This window comes from Elgaria multicarinata, chromosome 9 (genome assembly GCF_023053635.1).
Source record: "Elgaria multicarinata webbii isolate HBS135686 ecotype San Diego chromosome 9, rElgMul1.1.pri, whole genome shotgun sequence".
Classification (NCBI taxonomy): domain Eukaryota; kingdom Metazoa; phylum Chordata; class Lepidosauria; order Squamata; family Anguidae; genus Elgaria; species Elgaria multicarinata.
Window position 1 is genome coordinate 41892494 of NC_086179.1, and position 20134 is coordinate 41912627.

At 38.7% G+C, this 20134-nt stretch overlaps 1 protein-coding gene across 2 annotated transcripts in view; it reads right to left on the minus strand.

Moving 5' to 3' along the window:
- Positions 1-8548: 8548 nt before the first annotated feature.
- Positions 8549-20134, minus strand: part of APAF1 (apoptotic peptidase activating factor 1) — a 50861-nt gene continuing 39275 nt past the window's right edge. For both annotated transcript variants that reach the window (XM_063133723.1, XM_063133724.1), the window contains 5 exons: positions 17795-17914; positions 17395-17520; positions 14013-14138; positions 11816-11962; positions 8549-11446 (listed from right to left, as the gene is read on the minus strand). In XM_063133723.1, the coding sequence (XP_062989793.1) occupies positions 11300-11446; positions 11816-11962; positions 14013-14138; positions 17395-17520; positions 17795-17914 (666 nt within the window). In that variant the 3' untranslated portion in view covers positions 8549-11299. The remainder of the gene's footprint in view (positions 11447-11815; positions 11963-14012; positions 14139-17394; positions 17521-17794; positions 17915-20134) is intronic.

Sequence of the window (20134 nt, forward strand, 5' to 3'; positions counted from 1 at the left end):
GGAAAAAAGGCGGGATATAAATAAATAAATAAATAAATAAATGAGAGGCTTTATATTAGCAAAGTCAGATATTAAATTTTAGGTGGTGAACTAGAATAATAATAATAATAATAATAATAATAATAATAATAATAATAATAATAATAAATAATAATAATAATAATTTCTTACCTGCCTCTCCATTTTGATTGAGGTGGGGAACAACAGTAAGTATAAAATACATTAAATACTGATTAAAAACATAGTATACATTGTTAACACTTCCTTAAAAAATCCTAAAAGCATCCTAAAATTCCACTAGATAGGCCTGCCAGAAGAGATCTGTCTTTATAGCTTTTTAAAATGACGAATCTCCTCTGGCAGGCCATTCCACAGTCTGGGAGCAGCAGAAGAGAAGGTCCTCTGGGTAATACTTGTCAGCCTAATCTTGGCTGGCTGAAGGAAATTCTTCCCAGAGGACCTGAGTGTACGGGGCAGATTGTACAGGAGAAGGTGATCCTGCAGGTAGCCTGGACCCAACCCATGTTGAGCTTTAAGGGTGATAACCAATACTTTATACTTCACCCAGAAACTAATTGGCAGCTAGTGAAGAGTTTTTAAAACTGGTGTAATGTGGTCACACCTAGGTGTACCAGTGACCAATCTGGCTGCCATATTTTGAACTAGTTGAAGTTTCTGGACTAGGCACAAAGGTAGCCCTATGTAGACCACATTGCAGAAGTTGAGCCTCAAAGTTACTAGCGTGTGTACTGCCGTCTTTAGGTCTTCCGACTCTAGGAAGGGGCGCAGCTGGCATATTGGAGCCAAACTAATGGTTAAAAGGAATGGAGTCCTCAGAATATAAAGCCCTTCTTCAGTGGTGGAAAATTATCTTTCTTTGGTGGTAGATCCTTCTCTGAACAGCTAAATAAAGTATTTTCCAAGGAACATAATTAGGTTTTCAGAGTACAATTTTGCTTTTTGAAGCAAAATATGCAGCTATAGCTTGGGTATCACCACGATGCATATAAAAAACTGCACACACAATGAATGAACAGCAATGAAGAACTGTGAAAAATAATTAGTGTGCTGTGTAATTTCAGTTACGTCTATCTGACATCACAGAGTTGTGAGGGAACAATATGATGGTACAAGGGAAAGCCAAAATATAGCAGCCATCTTCTAATTCTGCCATCCCCAATGTGATGCCCATGGGCACCAATGTGCTTGCCCAACCTTGCTTGGCACCCACCATGCTCCCTCCTGATTTTTAATTTTTTAAAAAAATAATAACTGGGAGGCTGGCAACATAGAAGTTGAAACATAGGCCTCCAGTGCCATCTTTACTTCCAAAATGAACCTGGCCCCCACTTAGGTCTCAAAGGCATTCTCAGAAAATAAAAATGGTGGGTGGCTACAGCCCAGTGCATTGCTTTGAAGCATGCCCAGGGGGGAAAAAAGGTAATCTGAGGATAGTAGGGAGCATCCTGGGATCCATGAGGGGAATGGGGGAAGTTGTTTTGCCTGAGTGTGCTCTGTGTGTGAGAAAATTTCATGTGCTGTTTAAAAAGTTGGGGCTATGTGTCTTGCCTGGAGCTGTGTGTGTGTGTTTCCTGCTTTTTTGTTTTGCAGGGCCTGAGAGTGTTTTGTGGTGGGTATTGTTTATGTGTGTGTTTCTCTGAACACCACACATTTAATTGTACTTTGTGGGACTAAATATGTGATTTGACATAAGGATTCATAACCCACCTCTGCCTTGTGCTCAGTTTCATGCCCAAGTTATTGTATCTGAGACTGATCAATTTGCCTTCTGTGTCATGGCAAAAAAACGGTGGGTTCAAAACAGTGGTTTTATGTCCTGGAACTCAGACATGGGCAATTTACTTTTCTTTTAGCCTCATCAGTTTGCTTTCTGGGAAATCTTTGTGTGTGAATGGACATACCTACCATGGCAACCATTTTGTGAATATTCAAGCACCCCCACTGGTGGCAGTCATTTTGTGAAAGTGCTCAAAATTCCAGTTGGGCCACTGGCCCAAAAAGGTTGGAGGCCCCTACAAATCTAGTTAAACTAATAAAACCAAAACATAGTGAATAAGGTCAAAGGAGAAGGCAAAAACATTTTCCGATTTCAATGAGTCCAGAACAGACTCAGAAAATATTCTTCATAAATTTAGACAATTCTATCTTGAACAACAAAATGGTTATTTACAACTGTTCAAGAAATAGATGCAAAATTTAAATTTAGTTTTTGTTCACTGGAACTTGCATTACCAGCACCTTTATTTGTGTCTATTCACAGAGATTGATGAATAAGTCAGCTGAGAATCAGCCATTCACAAATTACAGCACGTAGTAGGAGAACATGCACAGGGATCTTTGATCAAAGTATCTCTAGCTGTCAGTGAAGAATAAATTAAAGCTTCCAAATCACATATAAAGTCATAAAAATATGATGGCTAGAGCAAATAATAATACATTTTACTTCTGGTACATCACGTTAATGGTGTGTTACCTGCTTCCTCTGTGAAAAAGGTGATGTTTCTGGAGAGACAATGCTATTTGAATATGAGTTCAATTGCCTTTGCCGAGAGATAAGATGACTCATCATTCAGGTATCTTGGGGGGAAAAGAAAATGCACGCTGGAAAGAAAGTGCAATAATTGGTGGGTTCGGCATAAATGGAGCTGAAGCAGATGTATCCAATTCACCTATAAGACTTACGCCAAGAAAACCACCTCTATTTTCAAACTGACCAGTTAACACTCCTTCAAGCCAGTATTGCAGAAGAACTCAAAATCATTATTATTCTAATTCTCCAAGGCATCATCTTTTAACTTAGCTTATTTTACACGGACACATACAGCCACTCCACATATATTATGCTGTGGGGATCAGAAGATGGCACCACAGAAATAAATGAAGCATCAAATAGGAGCATCAAACTGAATACATTTAGATAGCAAGAACTGGGTGATGGCAAAAAAAAAAAAAAAAACCCAACACCCCACTTTCAGAAAACTTCTGAGTAAGGAGGTATTTGAAGGTAAGTGCTATATGGAAATGCATATGTTAATATGTAGATGAAGTCATGAACTAATTTTGCTATACAGGTCGGCTCTATAGTCATCTGTCTTCCACACTACAAGTGACTAAGCCTGGGAGGTTTTCCCCCCCTAGACCCACTAGTAGTGGACTCCCACCCCACCCCCCAATCACTGTTCATAGTATTCGCTGCTATCCTGGTTAGGAAATAAAACTTACAAACTACCTTGCTTCATTTGCATGCCTGAAAAAAAGCCTACTATACAGTAGTAAACATATGCAAACGCATTCTGTCCAGAAACCACATCAGAGCTGGCTTCCAGGAAAAGGAAGTGACCATTTATTTTACTTATGTTGGGAGCTGCCCCTTTTCAGCGTGCACCTGCATTGCTGAGGAAACTGCACCAGCTGCCTAGTCACCATCGGGCCAGGTTTAAGGTTCTAGTACTAGTGTACAAAGGCCCTAAACAACTTGGGACCAGGATACCTGAGAGACGCCTTCTCCCTTATCAACCTGGTCACTGAGGTCATCAGAGGGTGTGTTCCTGGTGGTTCCACATGGACCTATGTTCCACTTGTAGTCCACCAGGAGAAGAACCTTCAGTGTGGTGTCTCCTTTCCTATGTAATTCCCTGCCTTTGGAGGTCAGGCAAGTACCAATGTAGTGTTGCTTCCGACACCTCCCTAATCGTTTTAAGAAAGTTTCCTTGAGTGACTGGCCACGATTTTACCAGAACTCTTATTTCTTTTTAAAATAGTAATTTTTAATGTGGTGTTTTTACTCTTTTGTCCTGTTATTCCCTGCTCTGAAATCTGTGGATGTGGTGCAATATATAAATATTGTAAATAAATATATAAAATAAATAAACGTGTGGTTATCCTCAGATAATGTTTGCATTCAGCACTGAGAACAATGGAGTGGTGGCTCCCACTATTCTTCCTACTAGTCCATTCTTCCAATGTCAGCCCCAAAGACAGACATCATTTTTTTCTGTTCAGTAGAGATCTAAATACATTTGAGGGGGAGGAGGATAGATGTCATCTCCCCAGATGCTGCTAATTGGAGGTTAGCCAGCATGCCAGTTTCGTTTTGCCTTGCCTGCCAAACCTCCCATAGGGATTCCTGAATGGATACGATCATAGGATTTTTAGTGGATTGGCAAGCAGAGAGCAAGGAAACTGAGCTGGAAGACAAGGCATCCCTCTTGTATAGAACTGCAATGCTATTTCAGACTTCCTTCACCTTTATTTTTCTCACAAAAGCCCTGGCTTGCTGCCTCACATTCCATACTGCTTTAAATTCCTCCATAAATACCCTTTAACTAAATCCTGTTTTCACTTCCCATGCACAAAATCACTTCCCTATCTGGCTCCTCAAACCCCGGTTTACATATAACCTTCTATAATCCCTCCCCTATATTTTAAAACTTCATCATACTATTTGGCCCTTTTACTCTTCTACTCCTTGCCTTCTCTCAATAGGTCCACCTGCCTTCCAGGATCAGCAGTGTTTCTAAAATAAGAGGTGGCCAGGCTGGAAATTGCCCATATCAGACTGGATGCCCTTTCTCCCTCATCTCAGGTAAATGGATCCTCACTATGGTTACTTAATGACAGGGAAATAATATTCAGCACATATTGAGAGGCACTCTGTTCTATTCACATTTCCAGAGTGGCGTTTATGGAGCAATGCAAATAATCTGCTTTCACCAACATGTCTGCACAACTAATTCTAGCACAAGAGGTTTTTTTTAGCATTTGCAGTAAACAAAATCCTCCTCTGGTGCTGGCCAAATCTCTTTCTCTCAATCACATTATACAGTGGGAACTAAAACTAACAGGAAGTCATGGGGCAATTGTGTACAAAGATTTTTCTGCCACGAACTTACTATCTGGCCACAGACAAGTCATTTTTCCTCAATCTGTGTTAAGGCCAGGAGGGTTGTAGGTAGCAGGAGGTAGGTGGCAATCAAGTATGAGGATTTAAGAGTAGGTGGCATAGGGCAGGACTAGGAGGGTTTTGAGCATGATCACAGACATGGACAAGAGCAGATACTCACTAGTTATGTAGCCTTTCTTGTGCATACCATGGCAAGAGATGGGTGAAGACTTCTTTCCCAATCAGAACCAGTATAGTTCCAGGGCCTATCCTCCACAGTAGAATCTGGAAAATCTGTTCAGTGAGTCTTGCATTATCATTATATTCAGCTGACGGCCTACCAAGGCATTAAAAGTTATACAAGGGTGTAAGGATCTCTTTTTGATCCCCAATTACAGAGAATATAACAACCCCATTTACCAGTACAAAGCAACAAGATAACTGTTTGGATGAACCCTGCCTCGATCCAGAGGGAGAGGCGGGATTGATGATGATGAACTAACTATTTTCAGGATTATACCATTGTAAATGTTTTTATTTCTCCATGGTAATGGCATATTACAACCAGTTTTAAACCATTATTGGTGTCAAACATGATTTGTCTACAAACACTTCAGAGTGACACACTTATTTCTCATGAGACTTCATGCTAGTCCTAAATTCAATGCTTAGAAATCTTAATCCAGTAGTTCTTTGTGACTACAGGAGAGTTCCAATGCACTCCTGGCTTTGTCATTCACTTGAACTGTGGGGAAAGCTGTATGCACACAAGGGACGTGCACACAGAGGTATTTCTTCTATTGAAATGAATGGAGCATTCTGCTTGTACAGCAATTGTGTGTCTTTCCGAGTGCCTATAAACCATTTAGTCAGGACAGGACATTTAGTATAAATCTACAGATTAGCAAAGCTACTGAATGAAAAAAGGACTGTAATGTTAGAGGCAATTAAAAGATGGCAGAAACCATTCTTCTAACATTATCTACCAAGGAACACTTTTTTCTTTCAAAAATTACTTTCCATTTTGATATGACAAGCTCTTGGAAAGTTTGCAATGAGCTAATCAAGCTCTCTTTCTGCCAAAATGCAGCGTGTTGTGTTTTCTCCTAGCAAAAACAAAGCACACAAAAATTCAGTTAAGCTCTTTGAAGGCACAGCCATCATATTTCATTACTTTGCAATCAATACATTCCCAAGACGAATTACAATTCCCACATCATGCGGTAAAGAAGTTAGAGAAAATTTAACCAATTTCTTCTTGATAACCACAATGCAATCCGTTTGCCAACAAGCACTTCCCAATGGAATCTTAAGGTTCTATGATTCTCAGTAATATTGATGTTCTGCTGTGTCAAAGATTTGAAAATGTGTTTGTTTCAAGTGGCCAGCTATAGATGATTCCTTCAGCATTTTCAGAAGTGAAACTTTCAAATCTGCACGCACACAGGAAAAATCTGTTTTTAGATGTTGAGTAGCAGTCATCGGTTTGCAAGCATGACTTGCCCAACATCTGCAACCGTATGGTAACAGTTTTGCCTGGCTTCTGAAATGAAAAGGAAGAAATTCAAGCAGTTAAAATCTTTAGCAGCTTTAAAATTAAGCTATTTGGCGGTACAGCAAATAGCAGAGATAAAAACCAAAGAGGTGCAATGTCTTTTTATTTGTGCATAGCAAAGCCAAACTCCGATGCTTTTCAAACTCTCAAGGGGACTAATTCAAGGGAAATGAAAAATAATTGGTATTTGCCTGAACAATCTCAATTCACTTACAGCTCTCTTAGGCTGCTTCTAGATGAAGAATTCGTTCCTGTCACAGTGCTGGCAATGCCATTTTTCTCCAGCCTCCTTTTTAATGTAGTTTGATTCCATTTTATAGAAAGGAAGAAGGGAACGGGATTTACTACGAAAGCACTGCCTTGCAACAGTGCAAGATGGCTTTTTAAAAGTGTTTATGAGACACATTAAAGTACTAGGGAGGTTAGGGGGTGGAAGAACAACAAAAATATTTCTTTCAAGGGAGGGTCATTCAAAATGGCAGAGCAGAGGGATTTCTCATGTCCCATGATAATATCAGAGAGCAGCCACTAGATGCCATAAGCTGTTTCAACCACTCTGCTCACATTGGAGGATATAAAATGGTTGTGCTGGTCACTAAGCAACAGAGAGTTCAGACATAATTAGAAGACCAAATTTTCAAGGCAATAAAACCCCAATCCACAACTTTCCCTACACTCAAAAGACAGTAAATTTTCTTTTTAAAGGAGTGGGACACCCAGACACTCTGAACTAAGCCAAATGTAAACCAAAGTTTTGTTCTATAAAAATGAACCATGGAACAGTCCTCACACACACACCCTCTCCCATTGTTGCTTCAATTCCTTCCCTTTTTGGTTTGCATTATGCACTTTGCTCTTCCATCGAAACTATGAGTGTGATTTGTGATTTGCAAAACAGGATTGCAGACTTGTATTGCACAGTGGTTTACAATTCTGGTTTGCAGCACAAACCGTAATTTGCTAGTTTGGATGTCAGGGAATACTATGGATAATATAAACAAAAGAAAGGACAGAGGGAACCACTGCATGCAAGGGGAATAGGAAAAGATGCATGAGCATAGGGGGTCATCCCAAACTCATTTAGGAAGGAAAGGCTGGAAAAGGTTTCCAACCCCTGGTGTTGTATATGTATATACAATATGTATATTATACATATACATGTATAATATGGACCTTGTTCTCTGTTATGAGAAATGGAACATGACAAATTGCTCTCTACTACGAAAGACTGTTTCAATGGCTATGATGTCAAGAAACTACAGTCAAGGGGCACCCTCTGGAGTAGATTTGGGGGCATGGAGAAGGATGAAGGCAAATCCCTTCTACAGCTGTTTCTGTTCCGCTCATGGAAAGACACCACTGGATTCAAGCTCCTAACTTTGCAAGTGGGCAGTTTTTCATATTGGAGTTCTTGTAACAGAGGTCAAGATCCATTCCAAGGGTAGGAAGCTTCTTTCAGTGCCTTAGCATGCTACTAAGATGGGTGTTGCCCTCCATTGTTGCAACATCCATTGCAGACTCCTGGAGGAACCCTTATATTCCTGAATGACGAGCATGTGGAGGGGGGAAGAGCATGCAGAGGTGGGGGATGGGGAAGTCCCATTGTGTCAGCAGAAGTACACTTGTGCAACACTGAATTTAAGCCTCTGAGTTTTGGCACAGAAAAAAACATTCTCTTTCCTCAGACCTAGTTGCAGCACAATCTATACATGTTTACTTGGAAGTAAGTTTTGTTATGTTCAATGGGGCTTATTCCATAATAACGTAATTAGAGCCATGCTGAATCAGACCAAAGGCCTATGGCCTGTTTTCACAGTGGCTGTCCAGATGCCTATAGGATGCCTTCAAGCAGGCTATGACAGCAATAGCACTCTCCTGCTTGTATTTCTGACTCTGGAGTTAATATATAGACATCATGATTAGTAGCCACTGATAGCATTGACAATGCCATAGCATTACACCCTTCTTTTCTAGACGGTATCCTTATACACAATATGAGAACAGAAAAACTCAAAGGGACGGGCACCAATATGAAAAAGAAGCAAATTGGATGAACAAAGGAAGATGAAAAAAATACACAGAATTCTGCATTGTATAAAAATAATTTATTTAAAGATGCACCAACTTGTTTAATTAAACCCAGCAACTTTGCTAAGGCAAAGTTTTAGTAACGTTTAAAAAATTCAGCATGCTCAGCAAATTCAGCAATTTCCCTTGATGCACAGATATATTCCAATTAACACAAAAGCAGCACAGTGTAGCCAAAAGCAAAACTTTTGAGATGCTATTAGTACTCCTATCTTTTGTAATGCCAGATAAACTGGAAACAATTTCTCCCTCCAAATGTAATAGACCAACGATCCCCAGTTTAATTATCTAGCTTTCTTTATCTTCAGTTGCAATAGATAGCACCAGCAGAATTTTTTTTAGATAATCTAATTTGAAGAACATCCCCTGAAAACAGTTTCTGTAGCTACTGAAACCTCAATTAATTCTTTTTTAAAAAATCCAAAGGATATTGTTAGTTAAAACGTGTTGTTCTAGTGTATCTATTCTAGAAAAAACAAATGGACCCAAAGGCAAAGTTTAACATGTGTGTTATGGCATATTTTATAATTAATACAATTTAAGATTATCCTACATCAGTCTTCAACTTAATGCTGTCCAGATGTTTTGGACTTGAATTCCCATCAGCCCCAACTGCCATGGCCTGTGGTTAGGAATGCTGGGAGTTGTACTCCAAAACATCTGGAGGGTAGCAGATTGGTGAAAGCTGTCCTAGACATCTAGAATATTGTATTTTTAACTGCTGAGATGAACTTTGGCAAATACAGAAAGGAAATGGTTAAATTTAATCTGAAATACATAACATATAAAGTACTGAAATGGCTCTTCAGAAAGCTAACAGACCAATCTTAAGTGGCCTGGGATGGAAGTGGCAGATCAATCTCTACTTCCAAAGCCCTGTTGGCTTGTGTCAAGTGGAATGGGTGGCTTTTTAGTTAGTTAGTTTTTTAATTTGCCAGCCCATGACCACACCAGTTTTGCCAGCCCAAGACTACACCAGGCTCCTATTGGAAAAATGGATGGGCTTTGGATCCAGTGTATGGAACGCCAGATTCACTCCATTTTGGGCACTACTACTGATGATATATTTATGCCCATGGAACTTTCCACTAGAATAAATGGGACCTCCAGTGCAGACGTCCCCTGCTGGTGGAAGATGGAGGGGAACCCTCTCCACTGCCTAACCCCTCCTGGATGGCCATCCAAAGGGGTTACTCTGCACTACTTTGAAACAAGTGTTACTCAAATCTGTTGGTAGAATTATTACTAGAAATTACTTTTGTATTTCTGAATTACAATTACTACTTTACAAGCACAAAGTTTACAAATCTTCAACTTGCTCAGAAATTCCATTGACATTAATTGTCAAAATCCCAGATGTAGTGTGTGTACTCACAAACTCCAAAAGCACTAGTATGGGACTCTTGTAACTTGGCCCTTCTGACTTCACCAGACTGGCTCCAATGACGTTACGATGATGGCAGAATCTGACTAGAATTCAGCCCAATAGGGTGCCACACACATTGCCTAGAAATTACAACTCAACAAGAATAACTTTATTTTATGATTTTCTATTAAATATTTGAAGTCTCAAGGTTGACAAAATACAGTCTAGAAAAATCTCTGATAAAGGTGCATTTAAAAAAAAGATTACACTATCAGAAGTTTTTTATTTGCAAAAATCATATATACTCAAAAATTTACCATTAAAAATGAAAACTTATGTTTTTAGGAAGGTGTAATTTACTTCGTTCAGATTTTCCGCAGAGCTGGCAATCACTGACATTTAGTTTGATCCAAAAAGGAGTACATAAGTCAGTCTCCAATGAATTTATGGAAAATTTGATTTCAGAGATTTGCAGCCTGCTTTATGAGAAGGGCAATACAGAAAAACAGTGCTAAGTTCATATGGCCAGTTTCGCATGATCATGGAGGTAAAAGAAGCCATCATGGCTTATCCCTCTCCACCTTGTCCATTGTTCACATAATTACCCATGCTGCAGAGTGGGTTGCCGTGTTGTCCAGACCCTGCCTGACAGGGGTGGCTTCATAGCCACCCTACAATCCACGATATGCAAATGGATTTGGCCAACATGCAGCAGCATGGGTAATTATGTAACAATGGGTGTACGTGTTGCATGTGCGGGGGAGAATCCACAATGGCTTCTTTTACTCCCACAATCATGTGAATCCTGTCCTTGTGTCAGAGAAGCACAAATCTCTTCTTCTAGTAAATACAATAGTATTCCATTTAATGCTACATTCATTTAATGTTTTAATTATTCACATTGTATACCATTCATATAAAACAGCAAACTAGTGGGGTTTTTTTTAAGATACCCTATGCCTCAGGAGAAAACTTGCGCATAAGTACAATAGCGGTTCATGGTATTTTATAGAGCTGTACCTCTATGGCTCAGAAACATTTGTTATTAGTTCAACGCCAGCATTTCAGCATATCGTACTCCTTTCAAAGATCATTCATACTCCTTTCGGTGATTATTAGCATACTACTTCATATAAATGTTCTCAGTATAACTAACCATGAGAAAAACTACTTACAAAATGCAAATCAAACTCAATACTGCCAATCAAACAAAAATGAAAAAAAGTGTGCAGATTCAGATTTTTTAAAAAACGTACCCTATATGTAATGCATGCCAGAATATAAAACGCTTCACAGTTTCATGAACGTTAAACAGGATTTGGGAGAATCTGCTTCTGGCTCAAAACGCTACTGTTACAAAAGGTGTCACAATCAGGTTTAACCAGATTCATTCCATAATCCGTAGCACATAAAGAATGCCAAGGTTATCAACAGTCACACATACTTTAAAATCTGGGGACACGTGCAATGATTTAAGATTTGTTCCATTTGTGTAGAATGTTTGTAGAGGCTGACCAGTATCCACATTCCACCACTAGAAAGAAGAGAAAACATGTTCCCAATTAGGAAGAAATAAAATTGGAATGCAGCATTATTACAGATGTGCCACCACTAACCTGGGTCATGTTTTACCCACTGAGCAACACATTTGATATGTGCACACCATTCCTTTCTCACATTCAGGTTTTAGAACAGAATTGTTCAGGATGATTGACTGATACAACGTTAAATTATAAAATCTATTCAAGGTCTTTGGGATATTTGAGTTATTCTTTATCTGCAACCAAAGTGTAGTAAGCTGAAATTCTGGCAATTTGCTAGTTATATATAGTGATGTCAATAAGTTTAAAATTTCATTTTAAAATAAACAGCAAAAAAGTAATTGCACTTTTGTTGAGCTTACCTTAATGTATCCACCAGAAGAAACAAGTATTTTACTGTCAGAGGAAAAGCAAAGGTCTGTTACCCAACCTCCATGCGCAGATTCACCTTCACCTATTGAAGCACGGGAATAGAGGTGAAGCAGCTCACCTCTTGCGATATCCCAAACCTGAGACACAAGCAAGACAATTTAAAACGAAACATGTAGCGTAACAGCAGCTATATTTATAGTCCAAACATTTGAACTGTTTTATTCTTTTATAAACTGCCCTAGGAATATAACTGAAGGGCAATATAAAAACATTCATAATAAAAATAAATTTTAAAGATCTCGGTGCAGAAAGTTTCCCCAACCTAAAAGTAGGATATCCTATACCTCAGTTATTCCTGACATATCTGTCCACCCTGTTATTTAAAACTTCCACAAGTTTGCAAATGTATTTTAACACCTAATTGAAATTTACCATTCTATTATTTAAACTCATGAAACTTAAAATCTATGTCTATCCTTAATAGACATTCTAGATTTTCTAAGAGGAGAGTTAAGTCCCGCACAAAATCACTCATGCACAAAGAGTATTGAAATGGTAAATAACTAGAGATGTTGAAGAAATCTGCAATAGAATCAAATGAATTTTGATTTCCATGAATCCAACCTGTGGATCCCACAGCAGACCAGGTTTTCGGGTCTACGAAAGCCACAGACTTGCAGACCTTTTTTTTTTTTTTTACTTTCCAGAATATTAAGCAAATTTAGTCACAGAAAAATACATTAGAAAACAAAGCACTGGCCAAAACTGCATTTCCCTCCTAGGCTAAAGCATGAAAATGCACATTTGAGGGGTATTTGCATATTTGGGAGGGAGAGGATTTACACATTTTTGCAAGTGCAAATTGGCTCAAATGCAAATTTCTGCAAATTTTGGAAACTGGAAAAAAAGAGCTTCCGACAGTGAGTGGACAATGGAACGAAAGGCACCTGACAAACTGTGAAACACAGATGGAACAGATTTTACAAAATCTGAACAGCTCTAGCTCTTTTTGTTTACACTAAATTATTACCTTTCATGGCATATAAGCAGTAATGACGTTCTACAATCTCACATATTGTGCCTGCTTATTATTTATTTATATAGCACCAACAATGTACTTGGTGCTGTACAAAATATACAAATAAAACAGTGATACCCTGCCTAGAGGCTTACAATCTAAAATGACATTAAAACATATAAAGGGGGGAAGGGGTTCATAAAGCAGAAATAAGAGAATAATCATAGTAATAAGATCAAGCTAAAATACCAAAAGCTATTGAAAACAAATGAGTTTTCAAACGCGTTTTAAAATCTACAATGGAACTCGTGGTACGTAGTTGCTCTGGAAGAGCATTCCAAGCAAACGGGGTAGCCAGAAAGAATGGGGGAAGCCGGGCAAGAGAGACAGAAACTCTTGGGCAGGAGAGTAACATAACATTTGAAGAATGGATGTCTGGAACAACATAGGTTCCAGACATCCATGCATTCCCTTGGTTTTTCAGGTTAGGAGCAAAACTGAAGCCATCAGGGGAACAGACAATACTTAGTTGCACACTGATACCTCCCTTCTCAGTTGCATTCCTTATAAGCTCTCATTTGGGTTTGAGAGAATTACACATGCTAAAAAGGATGGACTGTACAGGGTGGCTCAATAAGGCTAATTACAAGCAGAACAACATAACATTGTAAGCAACCAGACAATAAAGCAAGTGTTATGAAGCAATACATAAGAAAAAAATTAAACAGAAACATAGAGTAAGTCACACATTTCTTAGTCATAAGTATGTGACTGGTCTTTGGAAGAGGATGGTTCTCTTTGGAAGACTTTGGTTCTCCTGAAAATTAATCAAATATTTGACATTCTCATGGTTTCTATAATAAATAATTATGTTCTAAAACTCTCAATGTTTCCCACATATATTATTTTCTTTAGAGTTAAACATATTCTTTCTTCCCATCATTAGTAATCTTCTGTCATAATTGAAACTGCTTTTGAAATCCATCTCCACTTCTATAACATCCTTGTTTTAATATGTGCCAAAACCAGAACACAATCAGCCAAACAAGTCTTAGCAGTACCAATTTGTGCAAAAATCATGGGTCTACACAGCTAACGCATAGCTGTTACAGTTTTGTTTCCTCCAAATTATTAATAAATCATTTTAAAATAACAATTAAGTGGAATACCCGTATGTCTCCATTGTCATCTCCTGTGGTCAACAATTCATTATTAAGGGAGAAAGCACAGCATCTCACACAGCCTTCATGACCATTCAGCTTATGAAGAACAGATGAATGTTCAAATCTCCATATCTAAAGGTTAACATATGAAACATAATGCTTAACTTATATTTCAGTACTTTAGGTTTATTGTGAACATTCTAGCTATAATAGACATTTGTGCCTCATCTACTCAGACATCAAAACTGTTAACACAGAAAGCTAAAATTCCTTACACGTGTGGTTTAGGCTACCATGAAGAGCAGAAGGTGCAGAAAAAGGGCAACCAATATAAGCAGGTGGGTGGATTTGTTTGGGACTTTTTAGTTTAGGTTAAAAAAAAAGACAGCTAAGGAGAATGTATTAGAAATTTATAAACCTGCATTGTGTGGAGAAAGTGGGCACAGGTTTTTCTCCATCGTTCATAATATCAGAATGCAAAATCATCCAGTAAAACCATTGACAGTAGATTTAGGACAGGCAAAAGTAAGTACTTTTTCTACACAAAACACAATTAATAGATTTCACTGCAAGAAGGTGTGGTGATGGCAACTAGTTTAAATGGCTTTAAAAGGAGATTAAACAAGTGCCTTTGTCTAACCATGCATGTGTATCTGAGTGACATGTGTGAAGGAACCATAACCAAAAATCACAGCACGCTGCCAGAGTAACTGGGGTACCTAGGTGGTTAAAAAAAAAAGCTATAGACAATCAAGTGAGAGTTCAGAATAATAGAATATGCAGTGATTTCAAAAACTGAAAGATTAAAGCAGTATTCAGATAAGGGGAAATAGATGTGTGAGGAATCTAACAACTAAGAACTGGGGAAGGCAACAGACGCCAAGTAGACACGTGGGGATCCTAACTGGATTAAAGGAAGGAATTAAGAATATAAATACTGTTTAGTTGGAGGCAGTACAGTTTGGTGAAATGGAGACCAAAATCAGGGTGCAGATGTTACCTATTCCAAAGTAGAGGGGGAATGGGGACTCTTTTTCTGAGGGATGCAGTAGTTCAGGAGGTTGTGCTTTGGTGACAGGCAACTGGAGATGAGGAACTGAGGGAAAATGGAGCCCTTTCAGTTTCCTCAAGCACTGTCCTGTGCAGAGCTTTCTTGGATAGAGACTTGTGAAGGGGGAGTGGAGGGGGGACACAATGTTGTGTGTTCCCCTTTATCTTTGACTAGACAGTGTACAAAGTAAGTAAGATGGGGGTTGGGGAGGAGGATGGTGATGGGATTTGGCTTCCTTGCTTTAGGTGTTTTGCGCACACGTTCTGCGTGTAAAAGGGGGCTGTGTGCATATTTTGGGTGCAGATCCCTATTTTGAAGGATGCTTGACAGAAAGCTGCCATATGTACTAAATGAGGATAACCGGTGTACACTGTACTTTACTTTCTCATCCTGGTTTCCCCAGCTTTTGCTTTACACTCCCAGACAAGTTGGAGATTTCTAGAGTCAAGGTGCTGGGGTAGATTTAAAATGGATGCAAGTCATGTTGCTCGGTAACAAAAGTGCACAGAGAACAGAATTATTAATGGCTATAATAGTTATGTCTATATGGAGCACTGAATATCTGCTGCAGGTGAGCAACAACAGGAAAGGACTGCTGACTTCAAGTCCTGCTTGCAGGCTTCTGGGGAGCCGGCCACTGGGCGAAGCAGGATGTTACACCAGATGGACCTTTGCTCTGCTCCAGCAGGGATTTTCTTAAGTTCTTTTTACTGACTTTACTGACCATGACCCTATAAATGTGTAAGAATTAACAGGGTATCCTGCAATACAGTTTGAAAATGACTTGTCTGGTTGATCCCATCAATGGCACAAAAGAGCTGCCAAGAGTGACCTGATGCTTCTAATTCAGATATTTTATTTTATTTATTATTGCATTTATATCCCGCCTTTTTTCATGCAAGGAACCCAAGGCCGAGTGGGGACTAGAACCTGGATCTCCCGACTCCCAGTCCGATACTCTAGCCACTACACCACACTGGCTCTTATATATTTCTTATGTGGATCCTAGTCTTTAAATAACCTTCGTATTTAACATGCCTGGCTAACTCCACTCAACTGAAATATAAGAACTGAAGATTGCAATGAATGCTGTTTCTCTTTATTTCTGATTTTCTGCACTTGATATTTTCCCTGGTATTCTTATAAACAAATACTACTTAATGTAAGAATAGTAATGTCAATTTAAATTGCCCAAGAAAAGACTAATATTTCCTTGGTCAAGCTACTAACTGACAGTTCAAGAAGGAAGTTTTCACTTTAAGCTAGGAGGACAAGTCTTAGAAGTACGTTAGGGCAACGTTCACTCCTAGTTGGTTCTTCACTCAGTTATCCAATAATCTGAATATCTGAGTAATTCATTGGATAGAAGCAATAGAGTAGATTTGGGTGACTGAAAGAGAGAAATGGCAAATCTAAACATGATTCATTTCCTCTGATCCAATGAGAAGGAACAGAGGTTAGGTCATAAAGTAGATCAATGACTTAAGAGATCCAAGTATCGGTGCCTAAAATCAGTTCCACTAGGCCTGACTTCAACAAATATATGTTTAATAATACACATAACTTGCAGAAGCAACAAGCACCCCCAACCTGCCCCAAATTTTTATGTGCGTGCTCTACCGCTAGGTCTGGGATTATGTGCATTCCTGCACATACATTTTCACATATGCCGGATGGGGATATGGGAAGTGTGCACATTCCACAAATTCCCCATAATAGTCTGACACAAAATTTGACCAGTCACCATGGGATGGGGACAGGGATTGGAGGGGAAGAAGGGGGAAGGTAGATCTGCACACAACTCTTCAATCTACAGTGGACTGGGTTGTGCTTATAGTATCTTATTGTATTTTAGGAGGGTTACTGACTAGTAAGAGAGCCAGTTAAGAAGGGCAGGGGTGAGCAACATGCGACCCGTCGGTTGCATACAGTCCTACAGCCAAAATGGTATCCAAGGCTGCTACAGAGCACCAAGTGTCAAAATTAGCTTCTTTGAAAGCTAATCTTTTCCATTTTGGGACTTCAGAGAAGCTCTGGAGCCCCAATAGGGTCAAAACTGCCTTGCTGAACCCCCTCCTGCCCCCTATTTTCAGCATCCACAGTGTGGTCAAAAATGGCCTCTGACCTCCTGACGTTGCCCACCCCTTTGATACAGCATGATACAGCTAGTTAGGCACTTTCAAGGTCTTACTGATAGGTAACAAATATGCATAATTCTCTATCTCACTGAAATAAATATGTATAAATATGTATAAATAAATACATGAAATATACATATATTTTCTTCTGGTTAGATCATTCCCTGTATATTAAGGGCGTATTTAAATATTTACTGACCTTGGCAGTCTTGTCAGCAGAGGTAGTGGCAAACATGGTGGCATCAGGTGAAACAGCACAAGAAAGTATAGCATCTTCATGGCAAATAAGATCTCTTTCCATTTCTCCAGTAACTGTGTTCCAGAGCTGTAATATTAAAATCTTCACGTGAATCTACTGCTATCAATTTTCGCATTAGAAAATTTACGTAGCAGCAGATGGCTTTTTTAAAAAACAAAAATAATTTTCATCTGTTGAGTATTTTACAGTTAAAAAGACGCCTCTAAATAGCATGTATGGATGCTCTTAACTTTGACTATTGAAAAAATATGTATAAAGTTTCACGTAATTTGCATTTGTTTTCCTGTAAGTTAACTATAAGCACAAATCTAAGTTGTCGGTATGTTGTCTTATTATTTACCTTAACTGTTCCATCAAATGACCATGAAAGAAGGCTTGAGTGTTTTAGAAGGTAAAAATTCTTGACGGGTTCCTTGTGACCTTTCAGAACAATACATTCCTCTGATTGCCAATTCCATACCTAGTTAAAACAGAAAAGGACATGAATTAAGAAGGGGTATTAATTTTAAATCATCCTTGACAGCTTCTCTTTTAGGTTTCCTTTCAAGGAAAGAAATGGTGTCCTGAGGCCCTTGTATGAAGAGGCTGATATACATTATTTACAGCCTGGAATAGCATCAAGGGTCAATTCTCTGAAGGAATCAAAAGTCTAGCTGCTTCGTGAATTCTGATCTACTTATTCATAAGGTACTATAAGACTGAAATTTAGACCCCTAACTACATTAGAGTATTATGAAATATTACAAAATATTGGAATGCAATGTGTTTTTTTTTTTTTGTTTATTCGTTCAGTCGTTTCCGACTCTTCGTGACTTCATGGACCAGCCCACGCCAGAGCTTTCTGTCAGCCGTTGCCACCCCTAGCTCCATCAATGAATACCTTGTTATACCCAGCCTGGATTCAGCCATCATGTGATTCTTAAGAAGGGGTTACTACATTTTTGTGAACCGCCCAGATTTTTGTGAACCGCCCAGAGAGCTCCGGCTATTGGGTGGTATAGAAATGTAATAAATAAATAAATAAATTCTTTTTGTATAATTTTTATCTACATTTTATTGCTCTCAGATTTTTCTAAGAAATGGAACATTCTGGGATCTCTAAATTTTGGCTGGCCAAAATTTGTAGTGAAAGGACCTAGCTACTTCTCAATAGAAAAGGGTTTTATCCGTGTCTGATGTCAAACAGTTTTCGAGGCAGGGCTGAATTTAAGTCAGTGTAGGCCCGACACTCTCATAATCGTAGGTCCCCAAGGTAGATAATTATTTAGATGGTATAGATCATAATCACATATCTACACACAGGGGTGATGTGTGTGTTACTTTCGGCTTGTGGGGCACAGCCCTGGAAAGATTCTAACCTCTAAAACATTCACAGTGAAACACAAATCAAGAGTCCAGAAGTCTTAGACACTCTCCCACATTTAAATATATCTGAATTTTGCCATCAATTGCTCTCACATAGCTAATCAGAAATGTTGCTATGGTTGGGAACACTGACAAACTAGGACAAGACATACCCACCCTTAACAAAATTTAGCAGGCTAAGCTCTGAAAACCTTGCCTAACCATTAGCCAGCACGCATGTCATTATAAACTACCATAGGTTAATTAATCCTCAGGTGATGTGGTGTGTGCTGGCTACCATTTTGAATATGCAAGCAAAATGGTGGTCAGTACACTGCAGCACCTCAAGGGTTAATTAACCCATGGACAAACTCAGTCAATGAGAGTGCTGCTGCAAGAGCTCACATCCAATTACAAGGAGACTACGCAATGCAAACGACAGAGAATATGTTTTTTAAGAAGCTGCCTTAGATAATACTGACCTAGGTTTGAGTTCCAGTCATAAATTCCGCACACAGCCCTTCCATCCTATAGCAGATAAACTTATCATTGAGATGGGCATATGGCAAGTGCCCTATGCCATACCCAATGGAAGGTTTAGTTTTCTTGGGGACAGATCTATGTGAACCGCCCAGAGAGCTTCAGCTATTGGGTGGTATAAAAATGTAATAAATAAATAAATAAATAAATAAATAAATAAATAAATAAGTTCAATGATGAAATGGCCTCTAGAACAAGGGCATTAATAGACACCTTTCCATCAGATTTCAAACATTAATTCACAAATGAATTTCTATTGTTCTCATGCCCCTTCCAACTCTACTATTCTGTGATTCTATCTTTGCAGACAGGGAATCAGTGGCATTAATTATCCTTGCACAAATAATAGACAAGTTGGTAACAGCTTTTCCAAATGTCAACATTGCTTTTAGAATGTAACTTGCATTTTGGGAACCAGTTGTGAAGAAGAGTGCTGTTTTTCAAAGTTTAAACATATAAAGGTAGGGTTATCTTTACTTGCACTCCTCTCAGTTGCAATTTTTCACTTTGCTAAAAAATGAAAGTTGAAGATGTAATCTGTGATTTTGCTAACAAAAAGAACTGCAAAGTTAATACTTAATTTACATTTACTTAAGACATATTATATTTGTGACAGTAAAGCAAATAATAATTTGCTTTGATTAAATTCTATCTTTTTGTAGGCCCCAAACCTTTTCATAGGCTCTCTATTGTGCCTAATGGTTAATCCAGAGCTGTTTGGAGGCATTCATTTTTGAACAATCCCCTGCCCCATTCCACAATTTTATCACATGAGGAGGATTCGAGCTCATCTGTG